General features: G+C 41.7%; 1 protein-coding gene across 1 annotated transcript in view; it reads right to left on the reverse strand.

Moving 5' to 3' along the window:
- Positions 1-24,307, reverse strand: part of Patj (PATJ crumbs cell polarity complex component) — a 320,448-nt gene that overhangs the window by 87,894 nt on the left and 208,247 nt on the right. The window contains exons 31-32 of the mRNA XM_027400463.2: positions 10,906-10,978; positions 2,691-2,777 (exon numbers count right to left, since the gene is read on the reverse strand). Of these exons, the coding sequence (XP_027256264.1) occupies positions 2,691-2,777; positions 10,906-10,978 (160 nt within the window). The remainder of the gene's footprint in view (positions 1-2,690; positions 2,778-10,905; positions 10,979-24,307) is intronic.

Genomic DNA, 24,307 nt, shown 5'->3' on the forward strand with positions numbered 1-24,307 from the left:
GGCTTTACTACACAGTGAGCCTCCAAGCTGGGTGGTTTTAGGCAGCTTATTTTATGTTTTAGCACCTCAGTTTCCTGTCTTTGAATACTGCTTCCACAGGTGGGCTCAAAGTGATTCCTTTTCCCCACCCTTCCTAGAGTAGCAGTACCAGGTTCTCTCAGCCTTGGACACCAGCACCCCAGGATCTCTACCATGTGAATACCACGACTTGTCCCAGTGGCATCCCTGATCCTAAGGCTTTTGGGGTTGGCTTCTGTGTTCTTTAATTTATAGACAACGTATTGTGGGGCTTCTGAGACTCCAGTCAGGTAAGTCAGTTCCCTTGGTACCCTCTTCTCAAATACCCATCCACTGGTCTTTCTTCCTGGAGAACCATCAGTAGGTTAGTACTTTCATTCTGGGGTTGAAAAGTGCATTTCAAACCACTCTGAACACAATCTTTTCATTACCACCCATTAATGCTTTAATAAGAATTACAAAACCAACATCAAGAACAAAAACTAACTGGGGGATTGAGGCCAGGGTATGATGGCTCACATCTGTAATCCCAGCATTTGGAAGGATAAAAAAATGAAGATCATCCCAAGTTTGAGACTAGTAAACAGTGAAGCCAGACTCCTTGGGTACAGACCCTGGTTCTACCCTTTACTAGGAATATAATCTAAGGAGAGAAAGTGCCACCACAACAGGCTAAGGCCAAACTCTTTTTTTTTTACATGTGACCATCTATATTATGGTAGAAAATGTGTCCAAATTCAGGCTATCTTTCTTCTCTCAGTTAGACCATGGATAGGTTCCACTGGAAATGGTGACAGAAATTTTAGAATCCAGAAAATGAGGAAGATGGGAGGGAAGAAGTAGAGGGGAGAGAGACATCACAAGAGTGGGGGATCCAGTTATTCTTAGATTAATTAATATCTAAAAATAAGCCCAGACTCAGACATACATGAAGGCAAAGTACATACACACACACACACACACACACACACACACACACACACACACACACAAAGCTTTTTAAATGAAGCTCAGTACTTCAGGCCTCTTAATTTGTCTGTGATCAATCTCTTCACTATTGGTGCCTAGAAACAGAGTAGATAAAGGATGCCTTCTATCTGCAGCCTACAGGAGAGCCTTCCTGGTCGTCTCAGAGTTTTCAAAAAATAAGAGGATGACTCTCCTACCCCCCTCCTTCTCTCCATTTTTTTCTGGGGATTGAGGGCTGCTACATAAATCATGTTGCTTTAAAATACTTTTCTCTAATGCAGTGGTTCTCAACCTGTAAATCAACGACCCCTTCGGGGCTGCACATCAGTTATTTACATTACAATTCATAACAGTAGCAAAATTATAGTCATGAAGTGGCAATAAAATAATCTTATGGCTGGGGGTCACCACAACATGAGGAAGTGTATTAAAGGGACACACAGTGTCTGAAAGAGTAAGTTAACTCGTATTTAAATGAATGGCCTTCCAGTGCAGATATGTATTGTCTTTTGGAGAAACAGAGGTCCCTATGTGTTATTATTGCTCCCCTTGATACTGGGTATCTTGGGTCCCAAGTAGGTTTGTCCAATTGTAGTCTGCTAAAATTTCTACTCTTGTTGAAGTGATCTTTCTTTTCTGCCTGAACAAATAAGTTCACTTAGTTGGAGATAAAATCTAAGCCATCCCAATACATTTTTTTTCTAAAAACAGAAAAAAGATAAAGAAATGGATGACTCCTCAAACACCTTTAAGTAAAATAAAACCTTAGACAGATTAAAATCATCTAAGTGGTGGGTTTCTGGAGGTCTATAGACATTTGAAACACAGAGGGGCAGGCAAACAACAACAACCAAAACCAACCCACATTCCATTTTAACAATTATAGTCAGCTTTGGAAGTGATTGGCTACAAATCATCAAAAAAAGGCATGGGCACAAAGTATTCGCACAAAGCAGCCACTGACCTTTGAAGGAAATAAACTTCTTTAACTGCTTGTCCTTATTTACAAAGGAATGGTCTCCAGGTGGTGGTGGCATATGCCTTTAATCCCAGCACTTGGGAGGCAAAGGCAGGCAGATCTTTTTGAGTTCGAGGCCAGCCTGGTTTACAGAACAAGTGCCAGGACAGGCTACAAAGGTACAAAGAAAAACCTTGTCTTGAAAAAAAACCAAAAAAAGAAAGAAAGAAAGAGAGAGAGAGAGGGGGGAGGGAGGGAAGGAAGGAAGGAAGGAAGGAAGGAAGGAAGGAAGGAAGGAAGGAAGGGAGAAAGAGAAAAAGAAAGAAAGAAAAGACAAAGGACTGGTCACCACCCTCACAGATGAAGAACACACCAAAAAGCTTGGTTAAAAGCAGACAATTAAACAGGATGCACCTGGTGGGAGAGCCACAACTTCCCTCATCTGGGGCCACTATGTGTCTTTTACTAGGAATCAAAGACATTTCCTCGTGTGTTGCTATGGTTCCTTCAGTTCAGACCCTGGACTGCATTGGAAGGAGTGGCTGCCTAGCGCTGTAGTCCTAGACAACACAGGTCAAGCATGGTAGGGGAGATGCTGTGCTGTGAGAATGACTCACTTGCTGAGTGGAAAGCTCTTCCTGTCTCAGAGTTCAAAGCACCTAGTGACCAGGACAGCAGGCAGGCAGTCCTTCCTCTAGGGGTAGTTAAGTGCAAGCCCTGAGCCCTCCCAGTCTAGGATTCTTACCGGTTTGGGGCTCTCAGTTTCAGGCAGGTGTTTAACGTCCACACTGCTGTCTTCCTCACTACTGACAGGTTCAGTGCTACCCAGCTCCTATGGGACAGTAAAAGAAAAGCAGTAAGATGTTATTCTTCATTCACACTGTCTCAGACCACACACACCACACAGTTATGGGTGTAGGGTTCCTAATGCTACAGTGAACACTGTTTCTGCAGAAGCCATTCTGCCATCTGTTTTGTAACAGAAGGCCAGCCAACATGTCTTTCCATTTGCTTTACTGGCATCGGTTCCTGCGGCCTGTAGTATTCCTTAGAAAAGCTGGTCCCTGCTCTCTGTTTCAGGTACAGGCCTGGCTGTCTCAGGTCAGTTCCCTTCTTGTCACCAGCTTTGGGCACCGGTCTTACTGAATGAAACAGCTGTTTCAGCAACCAGCAGAGTCATGCAAGTGCAGCTGCATTTAAGATTCTCCTCTATAAACCAGAGTTGCTTGCCATTCAAAGTTCCACTCTGCGTTTGCCTTATGAGTTGTATTGTGTCTTCCTAGTTCATTCTGCCTCCACTTGGTGCTGGGGCCAACAAGCAGTACAAGAACCAGGTTCTTCAAGAAAACATCTTCATAGCTTAGCTAGTCATGAACCATCAAAATAGCTTAGCTAGCTGGATGGTGGTATATCCATTGAGTACAAGAACTGTCCGTCAAACAGCCAGCATGACTTACGCCAGCACTGACAGTCTAGAACACTCCTGGATTGCCTTTATCTCAGATGAATGCCCTGGCTGGGGTAGTGAAAGTGCAGTCTCAGTCAGGGCAGTTTCAAAAAGTTTGTTCTAGACTTTGGCTATCACAAGCCTTAGTGAGTTGTAGCTGAGTCTCTCCCTTCAACCACTTCCACCTACAGCTAAGAGGCATTGCTCAGATTTAGAGCAACCCTAAATTATTTGATTGTGACTTGTGCTGGGATTGTTGTAAACACTCTCCTCTGGCTAAGAAGGCAACTAAAGCTTACTGAAAGAAGGCCCCCTCCTACCCCTCAAGCTGCCTCCCCTGGTGTTGCAACAGTGAAGAGGCTTTTCTTGGGTCTTTCCTATTTTTAGGACTGTGGGCTGAGTTGGTCATACAAAGAACAAAGCAGTAGAGGCAGCAAAGTGCTTGGTGGGCTCAGGCTGGCCTGCAAAAGGCAGCCTGCTGCTGCCTGACTGCTGAAGGAGAGGCAACTGGAGGGTTCAGAGAGCAGCCAGGGCAGAAAAAAAAGGGAAAATAAAAACAGGCTGGGAAGGTGAAACCTGATGGAGGATAAAAGGCTGTAAAGAGCCAGGGAAGAGAAACTGCCAGCTCTGGCCACTGGATGAGTTCCAGAGGCTGTCAGGCCTACATAGCAAGGACCTGCCAACAAACAAACAATAAAAAGCCTCCAAAGAAACAAGTCCTGGGTATAGTCATCCACCACAAAGTAACGTTTCAATGATGGACCATATACATAGTGGGGTTCCATATGTCTTAGGGTTTCTATTGCCATGATAAAACACCAACCAAAAGTAACTATGGGAGGAGGAAAGGGTTTGTTTCAGCTTACATGTACCAATAAAGGTCCATCTCTGAGGCAAGTCAGGGTGGGACCTGAAGGCAGGAGCTGATACAAAGACCATGGGGAAGTGCTGCTTACTGGCTTGTGCCCATGGCTTCTTCTCACTTCAATCACTAAGAAAATGCCCTGCAGACTTGCCTACAGGCCCATCTACTGAAGTCATTTTCTCCAAGTTTTCTCCTCCAAAAAAACAACTCTAGTCACATAAAAGTGCAACAATACAATTATGTACATGCATATTATTTGATTATATGATAGACAACTACTTACTGATTCATGTAGTTAATTATACTCTACTTTATATTATTTTATAAAATGTTTCTCTTTAAGACAATGTACTATTCTGCCGGCACTCATGTTTACTGTTTCTCCAGATACATTCATTAGCATCTCTTTTACATCCTAATTATGTATTCGGGGAATCTCTGATGAGACTGAAAGATCTCTGATGCCAACATCTGTGCCTCTTTCATGCCCTTTGTCTGATGCATGTATTCATTCCTGGGAGCAGACGCCTCACTTCAAAAGCTGTGCTCTGGGCTGTACTATATTCACCTTTTACAGTCTCTTCTGCTTCTAGTTGGACATGCCTCCACGGAGGAAGAGGCATGCCCAGATGGAGAAGAGACTCAGGTGTGGTAAAATTAAAAAAAAAAAAAAAAAAAAGGAGGAATTGAGGATGGTTGGAAATGAGGCACTTTCCAGGCAAGCTAAGGTTTACATAAGAGTGTGTGTACTAAACCAATGCAAGAACAAAATTGTAAGGTACAGAATGCTCACACGGCAAGGAGCCCTTAAAACATCCCACTTGCCAAGAGCTTAAAACATGGCAAACAGTAAGACAGGAAGGAGGCCAGAGGCATGACTCTAAAGAACAAGGATCCCTGGTGCCTTGAGGACCACCTGGCTGAAGGGAAGTGACTGCTGACAGGATGAGTCCATTAATCCAGGGGGCGGGTGCCCACTTCTCTTTTGCTGATCTTTAAACCACCTGTTCAATGTGGCTGGCTTGGCCAAGCCTGCTCACGGCAATAACTCTCCAGGAAGACCAAAGTCAGGAAATACAGGAAGTCAGGACCATGAATGAGTACATGGCAAAGGCATCACCCAAAGATGGTGAAGGGGTGTGTGTAGTGTCTTATTAAGGATATTTTTTCCATACCTTCTGAAATTCTTCTTCTCTTCCTCTGCTGGGCTCACTGGGAATCTCCCAACGAGGGTGATGATGGTTGTTTGTTTTTGTTTTTGTTTTTTTTTCATTTAGCTCAGTTTAAAGTTTTAACTTTTTTTAATTAGAAAAAAAATAAGGCCACATTGAGCTGGGACTTGGACCAGAGCAGTTTCCTCTTGCAGGAGATGGGAACTGTATATCAAGACCCGCAACTGCACAGTATGCAGAGAGTGAGAGACTTTGGAGCACTCAGTTCTAAATGGGGTGCCTTCATCAAACCTCTTCCCTCAGGCCTCAGGAAAATATGAAGAAAAGGAAGCAGAAAGACTAAAGTCTGTATAGTCCTGGTCAGATCATGTCATTGTTCAAGATGCTTCCAACAGCTCTAAGTGCCTACAGCATGTCATTCAGACATTCTGGGGTTCAGAATTCAAGTCTGTCATGTAACATCAGTCTATTTCCAAAATCTTCTATTATTTCATTTCATTTCACAGCCCTCTATTACTCCCCCAGCTACTACATTTTCTTTCTCTTCCTTCTTCTGTGTTTTAGTTTGTGCTATTCCCATGTTCAACGAAACCATTTTTAAGCATACAGAGTCTCACTATGTAAGCCAGACTGACTGGGCTCATGATTCTCTTGGCTTAGCCTCCAGTTTTGGGAGTATGTGCTGCCACACCTGGCAGCATAATACTAATACATGTGTTAAAGTCCAAACAAAGAAATGAATACACCCAATGTTCATTGCATTAATATCCCCAGTGACCAAGAATAGGATCACCTAAGCATTTGTTAGTGGATGACTGGATAAGGAAAATGAGTCTTATATGTGCATTGTGTAAATTTACCAGTTTTAAAGACAATTAAGTTGTGATGACATGGGTAAGTAAACAGGGAGAACTTTGTTAAGTGAAACAAGCCATGTTTTCAAAGTAAAATATCACATGATTTCACTTAACTACGGTTGCTATTTTTTTTTTTTTAATCTCACAGAAGCAGAGAGTAGAATGGTGGTTACAGGTGGCAGGGTTAAGGAAATATAGGTCAAAGGATCCAAAATTTCAGTTAGGTTGGGCAAATATGTACAAGACATATAATTAGACTGCAATTAAAAAATAATGATGCCTGCAGTCTTGAGAACCTGAGAAGGGTTTTTTGGTTTTTTGTTTTTTTTTTTTTTTTTGTATTAGATGTTGAGTTAGGATATTGTTGTATAGTGTAGGTTAGCTTGGAGCATATATATATATATATATATATATATATATATATATATATATATATATATCTCCTAGGCTAGCTTTTTGTTTTTGGGAGTATGGGCTGGGAGTATGGGCATGTAGCACTCTTAAGAGATTTCAAGTAATCTTAGTACACACACAAAACAACCATGTATAGGAATGCATGCTATTTTCTTTGGGTTAGCCGTCCTATAATGTACCCATATTCCAAAAGGAATGTTGAATCTGGTAAATGCACTTCTCATTAGTCAATTCAAAATCAAATAACATAGAAATTACATTTTGTCCATAATTATTGAAGATGGAAGATGCCAGAAGCTGGAATGGTATGCTAGAGGCTGTGGTATCTATGAGCACAACCAAAATAAACTCCCAATCTATGCCACAATTAGTCTTAGCATTTCAGTGTTGATCCTTCCAGGATGAAGAGCAGAACTGAGATCTGTCTGACTTCTGAACTTGCGCTACCACACTGTGCCGTACAATGCTGCAATGGTCTCACTGCGGCTAAGTGTGCTGTACAGAAATGCTACCAATGCTGTAGAAACATGTATAGCTGTGCGTACTCTCCCGACTTAGGACTTGACTTTCATTACTCCCTTCTGACAGACTTAGAAGAAGCTTCACAGAGAAAGAGAGGCTTTGGGAGGTTAAAGCCTTTACCAAGGTCACATGACCAACAGGCACCTACGGGGGTGGGGGGCTTCAGGGGGAGAGTTAAGCAACTCAACACCAACCATCATGCTCCCAGTTCAATGTTCTGCTGGTAAATTTTGTTTGACTGTACTAGCACATAATTGCATAAAGTAATTTGGCTAGTACTATGCCAGACATAAGAGCTTACTAAATATTTTCCAAATAAGGGAAGGAATGTGAGGTCACTAGCATAAAATAAAAGGCTGAATCATTGTTGTCAGGTACAACCTAACAGTGGCATGTCTGCACTTAATGTAGTTTATGGTTTAAACTGGTTCTTTTTGTCATACGCCTTATAAGTTATGTGTGAACACTCACAGAAATGCCTCTGGGAAAAAGCAGAGTGACTGGCATGGAGGCGAATTAGGACAGAGTGGTGAAAAGAGTTCATAAACTTCATTCCATAGCGGTGGGTATTCTTCTGTAGGTGACAGTCACTAGAGCCAGCATTGCAGAGAGCTAACAGCTCTGAAGAATGTAATTTAAATGGCAACATTGTAACAGAAACTGCAGAGCCACATTCTTTTTGTTTTTCCTCCTTCCTTCCTTCCTTCCTTCCTTCCTTCCTTCCTTCCTTCCTTCCTTCCTTCCTTTTCTTTTCTTTCTTCTGAGACAGGGTTTCTCTGTGTAACTTTGGAGCTATACTGGCATTCAATCTGTAGATCAGGCTGGCCTTGAACTCACAGAGATCCACCTGCTTCTGACTCTAGCTCCTGAGAGCTAGGATTAAAGGCATGCGCCACCAACGGCTGGCCTCTTTTTGTTTTTCGAGACAGGGTTTCTCCGTGTGACAGACCTGGCTGTCCTAGACCAGGCTGGCCTTGAACACACAGTGATCCACCTGCCTCTGCCTCCCAAATGCTGAATTAAAGGCATGTGCTACCACTGCTCATCAATAATTTATTTGCATTTTATCTACATTGGTGTTTTGCCCATATGTATGTCTCTGTGAGGGTGTCAGAGCCCTTGGATCTAGAGTTACAGACAGTTGTGAGCTGCCATGTGGGTTTTGGGAATTGAATCCAGGTACTCTGAAAGAATACCCAGTGCTTTAACCCCTGAGCTACCTCTCCAGCCGAGCAGCATTCTCTTAAAGAAATCTATTTATTATATAAGCACTTAGTTGTGACTTATTAAATTTCAAATGAAATGCTGACAATGGCAAACCACAACTGATTGAACTATTGTGATGAGGATTTTGAAAATTACAAGTGGTGTCATGATGGGGGATGTCCTTCTGTATATATGTTTCTCTTATTGGTTGATAAATAAAACACTGTCTGGCCAATGAGGCAGGAAGATAGGCGGGACTAAGATGAGAATTCTGAGAAAGTTAGGCAGAGCGAGCCCTGCCAAACAATCACCATGTAGACCACAAAGGAGTAACAGGTCCAGGCATTTTCCAGTAAGCCAAGACCATGTAAAAATACATAGATTAGTAATTATGGGTTAATAATTAAGAGAGCTAGCAAATAAGAAGTCGTAGCTATTGGCCAACAGTTTAATAATTAATATAGTGTCATCTGTGTGTTTATTTGGGACTGAAGCAGTGGCAGGACCTGGTGGGACAAGAAAACTCTGCAACAGTATCATTTCTACTTCATACAAATTAGCAGCTTGCTTTACTTAAAAAGCAAAATCAGGTCAGGCATGCTTGCCTTTAATCCCAGCTGAGGCATGCAGATCTCTACGAGTTTGAGACCAGCCTCCAGACTGGTCTATGGATGAGTTCTAGGCTAGCCAAAAATGTCTATAGAATGAGATCATGCCTCAAAAGAAAAAAAAAAGAGGGCAAAAATCAGCCTTCTACGTGTTCATAATACAGTGATACTCTTTTGAATGATACCAAGCTATTTTTTCTGGTTAATTACTGACTCCATCAAGATTAAGATAGAAGAAACAAAATCTTTCTTACAGGTTACTAAATTCTTTTTCACCAGAGACTAACCATTTCTATGCTTAGCACATTTATTTTTAAATGAATTTCGATACCTAGTATCATATACTATAAAGATTGAGTTAACATTCACATAAATAAAACAGTTCACCTGTGCTGAATCTTGCTTTGTGGCATGAGCTGTACTAAGTACTCCATATGCATTGCTTTTTCCACACATGACAAGGGCTCATGGCCAGGTCCGCACAAAGTGATGCTCAGTGGCATGCCTGTACAAGGGCCATAGGTATAGGATTTAACCCCTGTGTCTCTTCTCAAGGTTGAAAATAACACTGCCTCTCAGTCTGGATGTATGAGTCATGAAAGCAATACTGGAAGTACCTAGACAGTGCCTGGCACAGCTGGCAGCATCCTTAACCACCTGTCAAGTGCAGTCCCCTGAGCAAGAAACTGTAGTCACTGCTGGCCAGGAACATACTCTCAGCCATCTACTATCTTAGAACATATTCTGTAGTACGTTATTTAATCTTAGCAATGACGCAGAAGCTATTGTCATTATCCTCAAAAAATTAAAATGTGGGTCAAAGGGTTATTGCAAGTACAACTCTTCAATGCTCCATGATTGATGTACAGTTCCAGGATCTGAACTTGCATTTTGGCTATGGGCCTGGCCCTCTGCCACTGTGTTTTCTTCTTTCTTTCTTTCTTTCTTTCTTTCTTTCTTTCTTTCTTTCTTTCTTTCTTCCTTCCCCCCTCTTTCTTTCAATCTATTCCATGTCTTATCCCCCTACAATCTCTTAGTGCTAGGTACAGAACCCAGGGCCTAGTGCATGCCAGGCAGATTCTACTGCTACATCTCCAGAGCCTTTGAGTCTTAAACTGAAAAACAAAACTTTAGTGTTGGCAAGACTGCTGAAATCACCATGATGGAAACAATGTTTATCCTTACCAATTTTTAGTCAAATAAAGATAAAAATTATAGCTGGAATAGCTTCTGATTCAATGGTAACCGATCTTGATTAAATTCAGAGATGGGGCTAGTAAAGCACACCTCAGGGTGTGTATGTCAGGATGTTTCTAGAGATGATGGACCTATGGAGGAGAAACTAAAAGGGAAAGTCAGCCATGAAGCTGAGTGTCCAGAGGAAAAGGGGGAGGGAGACACCAGCACACAGGCACAAGTGCCATTCTTTCTGACAAGTGTCTATCACTGCTGTGGTGCCCTGAGGACAGCAGAGTTCAGCTGTTTCTGTCTTTCATTGCAGACTCACACAACAGCTCCTCAAGGGGTTGACCTACAGGTCCAGACTACACTGCAGTCCCCTTTGTTCTCCAGCTTTGTGGATGGAGCAGCTGCAGGGTTCTCTGAGTCTAGAGTACATAGATGGCCACTGGTAGATCATCCAATAGATCTCAGGAATTTTGTGACTCTGAAGAGGTAATACCCGTGAGTGGATTCTTATACATGTATTTAACACTGCTTTATACCTTATAATACTTTCTATACCTCAAATGCTTTCTATCTTAGACATGGAAATTTGCTAGTTAACAGATATTATGTGACTAAAAATCAAGAAGTATGGTTTTATGGAAATAATGACAAATTCTGAGAGCATCTTCTGAGCAACCTTACCTCAACAGGTGATGGGGAGTTTGATGGTAACAGGAAGGGAGCAACGGCCATCTGGTTGACTGCATCTTCATTCCTGTGAAATGGTCAAAAAGAAAGAATCAGTACTTGAAAAAGGCCAAGTTCCTGATTCAAGTTACAAGTAGTTCCTTAGATCGAAGCTTAAAATGTGCACATAACCCCACAGAATTAAACATGTACACAGAGAGAACAAGTATGTAAAGCTATTACAAAAGGACAGCTGTTGCACTTGAGAGATACAGATACAATTACTCATGACAAGGAATGATGAAGCCAGGGGTTAGTAAATACAGCTTAGGATGTCTGAGACTGGAGAAGATAATTTTGGAAAGATGTCAACTCTCAGCACTGTAAAATGTCAATTTTTCAAATGGCTGTGCACAGCTCTAAGTCCTACTCATGTCTACAGTGTTGTGTTCTTTGAGCTGGAAACATTCCCAGCCTCCTCATTTGTCTTCAGACTTTGCTCTGTGAATGAAGGATGTCAAGATATCTATACAGGCCCTTCGTGGCAGACCGTGAGGAAGAGTGATGGATGGGGAAAGCAGAGCTCTAGAAAGACAATGCCTTGTGGTTATGTGAATGCTGCTTATCGTCTTCAATGAGCAGAGCAGGGAAGAGCTGGAATCTAATCAGCAGGCGGACAGGTGCACAACCATAGCTAAAATGTCAGTTTTGATTATCTGGCTCCTTTCTATGTTACCAGCAGCCAGTAGGCAGTGCTTTGTGGGAGATCATGACTATCATACACTATTCATCCATCATGCACGACCAATATAATTAAGCTAGGATTTACTTATCTTTCACAAATAAAAGCATGAAAACTCACAAAGATGATTCTGCTTAACACACTAAAGCTGATGCTGTAGCTCAACCCTAGAACATTTACCCACCAATATATGAGACCTGAGTTCCACCCTAGCAGTAAGAAGGGACAAATAAGCAGACATAAGACCTCAGATGTCTTTCTACACAGAAGGGTGATTTACCTGACTTGGCAGCTGGGTAACAAGTCCATTGGTCCATGTCATTCCAGCTTTAGACTTTAGTCATAGTCATGTCCCTACGTTCTTGCAAGGCCTGTCTTTAGTGAATTTATAAACATGTACCCATACTTCTCCAGTATGATCCAATGGCCTCAACAAGATGACTGGTTCCTCTAACAAGGGCCGCATTTACCACTTCTACATTGACATATCTGACTTGGGTCTTCTCCCGAGCTCACCATCTGCATGTCTAACTCCCTACTTTAAGGTTCTCTACTGCATGTCTGACAAGCATCTTGAGAAAAACAACTCACGCCTCCACTCAGTCTCCAGAATGCTCTGTAGCTGATTCTTACTGGAGTGCTCATGAAGACTTGCCCTCCTGTACAACCAGGAACTAAGAGACTTTGAAAATTTCATCTGCCAGTGCACTTTGATCATCTCTGCCCCCATGATTCTCTCATCCATTCCTCAGCACTGAACCTGTTCTTCCTCCCTGTAAGCCCCTCTCTTACTTTCATGCCTACCTGTGCGTGTGTTCAACTGCATTTAATTAGGGTCGCTTGCATGAGCACACGTGGAGAGCTAAGAGTCTTTCTAAAAAACTCATCTCTCAGTGGTATTTCCAATCTATGAACAAATCTTGTGTCTCTACATTCAATACATATCATAAGTCTTTTCACTGCTTCCCAGCCTACCCTATATACAGGCCACCACCATTTCTCACTCCTACCAAAGACAGCTTTTCATTTGACTTCCCATCTTACATTTCTCAGCATCTTCACTCATGTCTTCACACAGCAAAGTTATTATGGTTTTAATAGATAAATCTGACTACATTAACCACCCTTGTCTCTCCTCTTTGTCATTATTTTCTTCTGTTTGGAAAAAGGGTTTCATGTAGCCCAGGCTGGCCTCAAACTTCCTATGTAGAGGAGGATGACTATAATAAACTTTTGACTTTTCTATATGTATCATGAATAATAAAAACCTAGAGACATATTGGTGTTCAAGATGAAGATGAGAGAAGCAAAGCAGCCAGACAGTAGCTCTTACCTCTACCAAGGAGATCCTGTCTTCCCTGTGACTGGAAACTGAATCTCACATGAGACCCTTTGCTTTTTCCTATATACCTCTCTAGTGCTGAGATTAAAGGTGTGAACTCTGTTACTCTTTTAAATTGATGTAGTCCCTGGTGGCCTTGAACATGTAGAGATCCATCTACCTCTCTCTCCTGAGACCTGGGATTAAATGTGTGTGTCCCTGCCCAGCATCTATAGCTAACTAGTGTGGCTGGCTTTGCATTCTGATCTCCAGTGGCTTTATTAGATCATAAACAATATTATCACCACAGAAGAAACACTCAACCCTAACCTCTTACCTCCAATTGCATGCACAGACATCTACATACATAAACATGTAAACATATATTTTTTTTTAAAAAAGTATGGGTATCATTTCTCATTTGGTACCTTTTTTGGATTGTCAGGTACTTGAACTAAATCAAAACAAACACGAGAAAATCTACAAGTATAAAGTGCTACAGAACATGAAGAATTTGTTTTTTTTTTCTGATATTACTGATGCTTTTAACATACAGTATTGTGAAAGGACTATAATCACAGGAGTACAATTCATTCTGCAGTAGTTGCCCACACACAGAAAAAGCAATCAGCTAACATGGAGTAAGCACTGGGATTTTCCTGCTAGTGACTGTCCTTCCCATTCAATTCACAACAGGGCTCAATGGAGCTTTGAGCAAAGAGCCAATGGGACATACCTGCTCCAGATGTAGAGCTCACAGGGCAGGGAACATTGGGAAGTAGTTAGGAGATGGCTCTTCTTTTCTCTCCTGAAGGCTATGAGCATTGAAACATGGCTGCACATATATTCAAAGTCAAGATTAATTGTCTCAGGACAGCTTAAATCAGGTAAGCGATCTCTTTAAAATTTAATGATTTTCCACAAATTAGTAGGACTTCAATGCCATTTTAAAGTCCACTCACTTTTTTTTTTTTAACCTCACATGGTAGAAAACCTACAATTCCTCTTAATGGGCAGAATAAGCTACAGTTCATAGTCTTTTATAATTTGCTTAGTATCAATCATTCATAAAGCCACATCAAGCTGTGGAGAGTGGCATCATAGTGGTTTCAAAGAGGAAAGACATAGGAGAAGGAAAACAGAAGGAAAGATTGACACTGCGCACAAGCAGTGCACCAGGTGACTTCTGTCAAGCCCTGAACAGTCTAGGATTCTCCTAAAGAATCAAACCTGTATGTTTTGTAATCAGACTTTTAAACAACAACAGTGAAAGTGTCTGAGGCACCCACATGAGATTTTACCTGAAACTGCAATTGTTTGTGTTTTCATAATTATCTGAAGCACTGGTAGAGAGAAACAATGACGCTCCACCACAGATAAGAGTGAGAGTTATTCCAGGGTACATTTCCCTGCATATACTGCTGTAGCAGAATACTATTTTAAGCTGTGTGACTTTTGTTTAACTCTGTGAAGCTGTGTTACTGTGCATGTCCTAATAAAGAGATGAACAGCCAGTAGCGTGGAAGGAGCAAGGATAAGAAGAGGGGCTTACCCAGGGACAACTTACCCAGGGACAGTGCTGCCCACAGTGGTCTCTGCCTTCCTATATTAATTAATCACTAAGACAACCCCCACAGGCATGCCCACAGACCAGTTCTACCTTGGAAATCTCTCAATTGAAACTCCCCTCTCAGACTCCACGCTATGTCAAACTGATCTTTAAAGGTGACTAGGGCATATGGGTATCTAGGATGGTTTCTATATCAGACACAGTGAGAAATTAACACAACAACTAGGACAATAACAAGATACTGTCACGTGACTAAGCTATCATCCAAAGAGCAAATACAAATGTTAATACTTGCAGACACTGGTTAACAGCTGGGTCGCAGAGACCATGGCTAATAGGCAGCAAATATCCCATCTCTGTACCTGCTGTGTCCTGTGATAGTTGCTTAAGCTGTTCTTTCTCCTACCACAAGGGAGGGATGGCATCTTATTTTTATTTTTATTTTTTGGAATTGCAACTGACAACAGTCCACTTAGCAGGCCACTAAAATGTCTACAGAATGAGTGACCTTAGAAAGTATGAAATGAAAGGCAGTGTGACTAAGGTAAGTCCTCTGCTTTCTAAGCTGCTTCCATGAGTCAATGATAACATGCTGCCTGTGCCTAGCCAATAACCAGCATTTCCCCATGTGAAGGACATTCCTGGGTAGATGTCCAGCTCATAGGCAGCACCTGCATGGCACATCACATCCCCATTAGATAACACAAACACCCTCCCTTAATGAGTGTATGGAGCAGAGAGTTACCTTTGGAGCAACCAAAGTCTCCATCCCAGAGAGTCAAATTTTAGAGCAGATACACAGAGCTCAGTAGCGTGTCATCAAGACACTAGCATAGGCAATCCTTCAGTTACTACAGGGCTTGGCAACTCCCCTGTGCAGACATCTCTAGAGATACCATGGTGCTTTCTCTTTAGAAGTCTTAGTGGTTCCTGTTGACAATCAGTGAGATGTCTTTGTACTCTCATAACAGCATCTCTCATTTTTTGTCAAGACAGAGTTTCAGGTATCCCAGGCTGGCCTCTAACTTACCAGCTGAGAATGTGGCTCTCTTGGAGCCACCCTCCCAGTGCAGGGATTCCAGACCACCAGTTTATACAGTACTGGGCTAGAACCCAGGGCTTTGTGCATGCTAGGCAAGTGCTTTACCAACTGCGCTGTTTTCCTTTTAATTTAAGCTGGTTAGCATTTAATTGGTTGAAGCTCAATGATATTGCTCATTTTATTTTGAATATGTACATATATTTGACACATGTTTACAATATGAATATAAAAATGAATAAAACATGATTGCCGCCTTGATGATATCAGCAATTAGAGAGGAATACAGCAAACAAACAGAAAATTACAATTGTAGAATTACTACCCTTGGGCTGTCAGTTTAGCTTTTCTCAATATGATATTAAGAACACTACCAATTCAGTCACTTATTTGTGGAATATATTTATAGCAAAATATATTTTGGATCCTCATTTAAATTCCTGTTTGTGTAAAAAAAAAAAAACACACTCAAGGGGCTGGGAAGACAGCTCAGTGGGTAAGAGTACTTGCTTGCTCTGAAAGTATAATGACCTGAGTTCAAATCCCCAGCACCCTCACAAAAAGTTGGGTGTGGCTGTGCATGCCTGCAACTCTAACATTGAGGAGTGGAAAATCCCAAGAGCTTACTGGCTAGCCAGCCTGGCTCAAATAGCAAGCTTTCAGTTCATTGAAAACCCTGTCTTAAGGCAACACGGTAGAAAATATTACTCTGTGTTGGGTAGTGGGGTGGCATGAGGTATGTGTGTGTATGTAAGTGTATATGTGTGCTTAAAGGCAGATGTCAGAGCAGCACACAAGCAAATACATGCACCACATCCACAGAAATATACTGGCACTGCTGAAAACCAGTGGATTAGGCAGAATGCTAAGAGGGCTGCTGGGATTTCCTTCCCTTGTACACACAATCAACAGTGAAGATGGGTCTGTGACTTAGCTTACTCCATCAGCTTATGTTATGTGACCCAGCTGACTTCAGGATAAAAGGAGATTACCTGATTGTTCCTGAACTAATTATGAGAAACCTTAAAATAGAGAAAAGTCATGTCACAGAAAGGTAGTGTCCTGACCTCTTAGTCAGATTGTTTGCATGAACTCTAAGCCAAAGGGAATTCTGCCTAGAACACCTTGAACGAACGGTTAAGGATGCAGGGGGCTGCCTGATGAGGAGGAAGGACTGGGCCCACCTTGATCTCAGGGTTCAGGGGGCTGCCTGACCAGGAGGAGGGACTGGGCACACTCTAACCTGAGCCAGCAAGGAGACAAGTTTCAGTAAGAAGGAGCTAACCAGAGAATTTCCCCCACACCATACACTCAAGACTCACTAACCCCTGATTTCTACCTTGGGAGACCCTGAGTAGAAAACCTATCTCCTGTGCCAGACCTTACAACCATAAGCCAACAGCTGCAGGTGCTGTTAGCCACTGAATTTGTAGTGATGCAACCTTTGGGAAATTTCTACAGGGCCATAGTTTTCTCTTAAATCCATTTCATAAGCTTCCTAAGGGAAAGATACGCATGGTTCCAAGCTTATTCACTCTACCTAGTGTAGTCTCCCTAAGCAGCATATTTACATTGCCTACCCTTTATATGGATATAATGGATAAAATATGCTTTAAAATGTTATTATTTTAAATAGATGTGTGAGGGCAAGCAGTAAACAACACACAAGGCTGCTCCCAAGTTCCTCTGGCATGCACCTCTCTTCCCCCTGGCAAGCCAGGCCATTGATCAACTGCTCTTTTTCCACTTTGATGATCATGGAGACATGCTGACATGGAATGTCTGTGCACTGACATTGCACACGGTGATCAGGGTGAATAGAGAGGCCTGAATTTTCGCTGAATTTTGATAGGGGATATAACATGAAAAACATGAAAAAGAAATAAATCCTTGCCATTAAAAATCATTAAAGTGGTGGGGCACTGGTGACGTGCGCCTTTAATCCCAGCACTCGGGAGGCAGAGGCAAGCTTTTAACTCCAGTCTCTTCAGGAGGAAAAGCCAGGTTCCGAAGAACCAAAACTACTCCCTTTGAGGCCCAGATCCCAGCCTCTCTTGTTCTCTGCTTGTTCTGGTCTGTCACTCTTGTCAATGGATTCAGTTTTGAAGGGATACAGGTGCATTTTGCATATGGATAATGTTAAAATATTGTTTTACTTTATTAAACAGCAGGCTCTGGAGTGGATTATGGCCCTCCCTGTCCTGACCCAAACATGCTTGTATAAAAGTTCCCTCCAAATTTCTGTCCTGAGTGAGCCCATCACCTGACTCTGAGACAGGAAGACAGCAAAACAGAACAGCCTAGGAGAAGATGTAATTTTAAGACAGCTGAAAAGGAAACTGTTCCTTTTGCTGGTTTACTCTTTTGCTTTTCACCTTTTTGGTTCTTTTGGGGGCCCACCACCCAGCTCCCAAATAAAACACACACACACCACACACACACACACACACACACACACACACACACACACACACGCACACACACGTGCGCGCGTGCACGTTTATTTTATTACTTATAAATGCCTGGCCTTAGCTTGGCTTGTTTCTAGCCAGCTTTTATTTTATCTCATCTACCTTTTGCCTCTGGCTTTTTTCCTTCTTTTACTTCTGCATATCTTACTTTCACTCTTACTTGCTGGGTGGCTGGCCCTTGATGTCCTCCTCTCCTTCTCTCTGGCTCCTCTCCTCTTCCAGATTTCTCCTTCTATTTATTCTCTCTGCCTGCCAATCCTGCCTATCCTTTCTCTTGCCTGCTATTCGCCATCCAGCTAATTATTAGATCATCAGGTGGGTTTTTGTTTGTTTGTTTCTTTTTTAGTTTTTCAAGACAGAGTTTCTTTGTGTACCCATGGTTGTCCTGGAACTCACTCTGTAGACCAGGCTGGCCTTGAACTCATAGAGATCTGCCTGCCTCTGCCTCCGGAGTGCTGGGATTAAAGTTGTGCTGCTGCCAAGCACCATCAGATGTTTTAGACAGGCAAAGAATCACAGCTTCAAAGAGTTAAACAAATGTAGCATAAACGAAAGCAACACACCTTAAAATAATATTCTACAACATGTTCCCAATAGGAGTTACTGCTACTTATCTCACACTACTCTTCTTGTTTTTATTAACTCTCTAAAACTCTTGCTAAAGTATAAACTTAATCTGAAGATTTGAAAGACTATTGTGTGAAATTTCTGTACCTCAAGATGTGCAATTTTATTGGGTATGGTTAAAGATCTATAAAATCTGTAATAAAAGATAGCTTAAAACTTGTAATAAGAGGCTGGAGAGATGGCTCAATGGTTTTGTGCTCTTCTAGAGGACTGGGTTCAATTCCCAGCACCCACATGGCAGCTCACAGCTGTCTGGAGCCCCAGCCCCAGGGGATTTGGCACTCTCACACGGACATACATGCAGGCAAAATACCAGTGCACAGAAAAAATAAGTAACTAAATAAAAATAAATCATGAAAAATAAAAACAAAAAACCCTTGTAACAAAATGGTTGATAGTTCAGAAATCTATATATAGGTGCTCTTAATTTGCTAATTCAGGGTTATATGTAATTTGGAATCAACTCTTGTTTTAAAAATAGATGTTTTTATTTAAAAAGAGGGAGTAAATAGCAACCATCTGACTTGCTGCCATCTTGGCTAATGACTCCATCAGGATGGAAGCACCCACGAAGCTGGCAGCCATCTTGGTTGATGACTTCATAAGCAACATTGTGGCTGGCAGCCATCTTTACTAAGGTAAAGAGAGTACATGCCATGTGACTTCACCACTATTTTGATGATGTGAGCCTGTGGTTATAAACCAACAAAGACAGCATCCATAAAACTTCTTAGTCCTACTGAGCCCCTCTTATCATTGTATCTCCTTTTTAAACTAAAGCAGCAACAATAGGTCCCCAAGGTATTTTACATTAGCATGAATTTTTGTATGATGACTTTTGTTCTGAAAGTAAAATTTTTTATACTAGAAAAAATGTATGTTTAATAAGGCATGCTTAATTAAGGTTAATAAATCCCCAAATTATAAAGTTCTACTCAGGTTAATAGTTGTATGTTTGACCCCTTATGTCCTTGCTAACTGTGTTCGACACTAGTCTTCTAGAAAATTTTAGATAAGAATGTATGTTTGATAAATAAGATTCATTAATACCTGAGGTCTACTCAGGCTAGAAGAAACTGAGTTGAAGATGTATGTACAGCCCTTTGTCTTTGCTGACTTTGTGAAGCTTTAGCTGTTTGGATAAAGTAACATATAAGAAACAATGGCATTCAATAAAGGTATAATATAAAAGGATCAGAAAGAGAAGGTTCCCAGTCACTCTGTGGACTGTATTTATGGTTTAAAGTTTTATTTTGCTGCTAAAGGATTTTAAATTAAAATTCCAAATTTTAATGCTAAAACTCAACAGGGATAAAAGTATAAAATCCTAATTTTATAAAAGCTCCTAACCAAAACACACAAGTTCATGGTCAGTCACCTTATAAATGATCAAATTCTTTAATGTGCTCAGAACTATGCTCTAATCTGTCATCTGTGTCTTGTGGCAAATAATTGGGATGAAAGGGGAAAATAAAGTTATGTAAGTTTTGAGAGTCTAAGAAAATAATTTAAGTTATGTAAATGCAAATTATAAAGATCTGAGGAAATAATATAAGCTATATGAAAAATGTTTCAGATTTCTCTAAGCTATTATTAAATTAAGTTCAAAAGTTCACAGTTTTAACATTACTCAGTGAAGTTCTGATAAGCTACTAATCTAGCCCTGGTAAACCACTGACTATTACTATGATAGTCACAAGCTCAAAATTTTAAATTTCCTTTGGTTGTTTTCAGAATATAGACCTAAAGTGTTTCTCATTGTGCTAAAAGGTATCTGTCACACACACACACACACACACACACACACACACACACACACACACACACACACACACACACACACCCTCCTCTGGACAGAAGGAAAATGTTCATGTTTTTAACTCAATATAATTTTTTGAATCCCTAAGCTTTTGCTATGGTTCAAAGGCACAAGTCTATTCTGACTGTTTACAGACACTTGGAAACTGATTTTCCTACAATGAGGTTTTCAGTGCAGATTACAACAGTGGTAGTGATAACATATCTAAAAACTTTCATCTTTCTTTGTAAACGTAAAAAACTCATGCAAGCTTCAGGGAATTGTGACTTGGATTCACCTGTCATGGATTAAACAGATTCTAGGTACGTACTCCTGTCTGGGCAGTCAGCAGCCAAAGCTTGCCCACCCACTGCCTATTCTTGAAGGTGGGCTCTCTCTTCCCCCTTGTCTTGGGACTCCTTTCACTGCCCCAACTTCGAGGACCACAGTTTCAAGTGTATACCCAGGATATAGATTTTTCCCCTAAGTGTCTTAACTTTACCTCTGTCCCTGCCTTTTATCTATCCCAGTAGATTTGCAGTCAACTGAAGACTACAAACTGCTCCAAACATGCCAGCCTCAGGTGGTCCTTTGGAACTAGTGAGCTCTAGACTTGCTGAATGCTGATGTAAACAAGATACTTCTGATGGGATTTCCTACCAGCTTAAGCACCTGCTTTGGACCAGCATCCCAGATCACTCCAAAGTGTCCTGCACTTTGCTAGTCCCAGATGGTCCAGCAGAACCTGGGCAATGAACCAGATGTCCCCTGCCTCCTCCTGGCCCTTATCAGGCATTCCAGCTTTCTTGGACCCTGACAATGATGTCTTAATTTCATTTGAAAAGCAGTTATAGAAGAAAGTATATCTGTTGTCATCAAAACAAAACACAGGAATGTTAGGTCCAAAGGAAACTAGTTCCTCTCTACCAGATGGAATCAATTCTCTTCTCTCTGGCAGAAGGGACAGTGGCTACCTCTGGTGCTTACTGGTATACCAGGGCCCACGCTGGTTCCACACTCATTCATTATTGCCTGTTAAAAAAAAAAATAGAGTGTTGATGTGCCACCTGGCCTTGTAGCCTTAGAACTGGGAGCTCGGGGGTGGGCGTGGGACATTCCAAAGAACAAATGTGTAATGGAGAGGTGGGAAAGAGGAAAAACAGAGCCGTGTGTGCTATAGGGAGGCAGAACTAGAGACTTGATGGTGGTGACAGGTGAGAGAGAAGGCTGAGATTGACATGCTGTCATTGCCCAGTAGGGTTGGCAGGATGGTGTACAACAGCCAGGATCTTAAGCAGATGCAGACTCAGCCCCGAACCTGCCACATGGCCGTGGGCTCCCCCTGGCTCTGGGCAACAATGGAGGCCTGAGATGAAGAAAGGTTCACTTTCTGGATTGGACCTCCTTGAAGGACCATCATGGTCTGTGATGACACCAGAGGCCATATTCATGTTGGTGGTCCATGCTGCTGCCCCAGGCCATGATGAAACTGAGACCCATGTGGATGGATGCAGTCTGTGCAGTTGTCTGATGCTTTGGTGATGTCCGTGGACTTTGCTGCCTCAGGGCACTAAGATGATGTGAGTGACATGTGTAACTACCTCAGGCCATGTCAAGGCTTGTGGCCTGTGTATTCACTGAGGGTCATGAGTCAGTCAATGGTCCTGATACAGCCAAGGGCTGTGTTGATGTCTATAGCCTGTGTTACTACCAAAGCTTATGTGGATGCCTGAGGTCTGGGTTGCTGCCTGAACCCACATAATGTCTCTGTGTGCCAGGGAGAGTTGGTTCCACTTCTCATGGGAGAGCTGGCCTCAACCCTTGCTGGCCCACAGCTCTATAACAGTGACACAGTGGTGGTGGCATAGGGCCTGGAGAGCTATGGCTTAGGCCAAAGTATGACTTTGCTCAGCTGATGAATTCTGGTGTGGATGCAGGTAGAGAAAGACATATCCTCCCTTAGGGGGCTGGACACTAGGGATTTGGCCATGCTCCAGTGAATGTATGGATAATACAAAATGAACTTTGAGGGGGGTGGTGAGGAGGGAGGTCATGGGGGAGGTCCTGGGAAGACTGGGAGCTGAGCAAGATCGGGGTACATGATGTGAGATTCCCAAATAATCAATAAAAATAATTAAAAAAAAACAGAGCATTACAAAACTTGCAGAAAGGGTTACTCAAGATGGGAAATCTGAATGGCTTATTTCACAGTTACCAAATTTTACCGGGGTGAAGCAGGTTTACTTTTCCTGTTTCACTGATTTTTGCATCCTAATGCTTATCTGTTGCCCATGTCTACATCTTTGTATTCCCCTGGGTCAATCAAAAACAAAATAACACTTTAGAGTACAGAGGCGCTAAAATTAAATCCCCCAGATTGACCCATTCTCTTGGAGTAGGCTTTTAAACTATAGTTATGCCATCTAAACGATCTTGGGAAAACTGGTCTCTGGTCACTTAGACCAGTCAAAAATCCCTATAGAATGTGTTCTTGACCTAAGGGTTATGAAAACATTGCTGATCATCCAGAAATGGGATCCCATGGGGGAAGCACATTTGTCTTGGTCTATGTCCTTCCCCACATGCATTTGCCAACTAAAATCCTCTCATTCTGTTACCATAGGCCCTTGAGTCATAAATTGTGAACTTACTTACATGAAAAGGAGAGTCAACACAGTTAAGATAATAACTCCTAGATTAAGATAATTTACTCCTCGATAAACGTGAATCAATGATTTGATTCATAGGTGCTAGAGGACTCCATCTTAGGTCTAGAGCCTGCCCTGTGAGCAATGATAAAACCAGGAAACCCAGGAATGCAAGATTTCCCTCACACCTGTGGAAGTGCACCTCCACAACAATACATTGTGGCCGTTGCCTTTAAAAGTGGCCCTCCCCTTTTAGCTAGGCCTCAGTCCCAAATCTAACCAGGGAACTGAGAACAGTTTCAGCCTTAAAAAAAAAAAAAATGACTAATTACAACTGGATGAAGTCGGGTGTGTGCTTAGGCTTTTTTTTTTTTTTTTTTTAACTCAGGACATAAGCACATTTTGTGATGTTGAGTCTCAGACCCTTAAACTTCCAGGTCTTAGGTCCTCATTTCCATTCATATATTCAGCTATTATCCAAGGCAACAAGCTTAATGGTTTCATTCTAAAGGCTTTGCTCTTCTTTCTTCTCATCTCATGAACCTCTCTGAATCCACTTAATAAGTTGCCTGGACTATGGCAAGAGTCCCTACTGGTTTTCTTTATCTGTGTCTGAATTAATCCCAATCACTCCCCTCTCACCTGGACCAGAGTAAGCCAAAGACTTAAGGTCATCTGTGCTGTTCTGTTTATTATACAGGCACCTATTCACATGACTTAACTTTTTAACTCATGGCCTTACAAAAGATCTACACAGTAGGTATTTGTATTTTTACAAAGCCTAGTGAGCCTATGACAATAATTTCTGAGTGAGGAAAAGTAAAAATAGACATCTCATGGGTTAGGGTGGGTGTGTTTGTAAAATGTCAACATTTCTCATTGGTCAACCTAAGATCTCTAAAAAGTATATTCATTCCTTTTAAAACTAAAAGGGTGCTCTCTGCTATAATTTATAGAAAAATTTGGGCTTACTTCTAACTTGTCAAACAAGCTTTGAAGGTTTTCCATACATCCAAGCTTACCACAAAGACACAATAATCACCAACAGAATGGGATGAAGAGCCTAGAAATAAACCCTTTTGTATGTGACTGAAAGACTCTCAGGGGCAGCAAAGGTACTCCGTGTGGAGAATGGTCATCTCTTCAACAGTGCTGCAGAACCCAGCCACATGCAAAGAACTGCACTGCATCCTTCCTTTAC

This window comes from Cricetulus griseus, chromosome 2 (assembly GCF_003668045.3).
Source record: "Cricetulus griseus strain 17A/GY chromosome 2, alternate assembly CriGri-PICRH-1.0, whole genome shotgun sequence".
Taxonomy (NCBI): domain Eukaryota; kingdom Metazoa; phylum Chordata; class Mammalia; order Rodentia; family Cricetidae; genus Cricetulus; species Cricetulus griseus.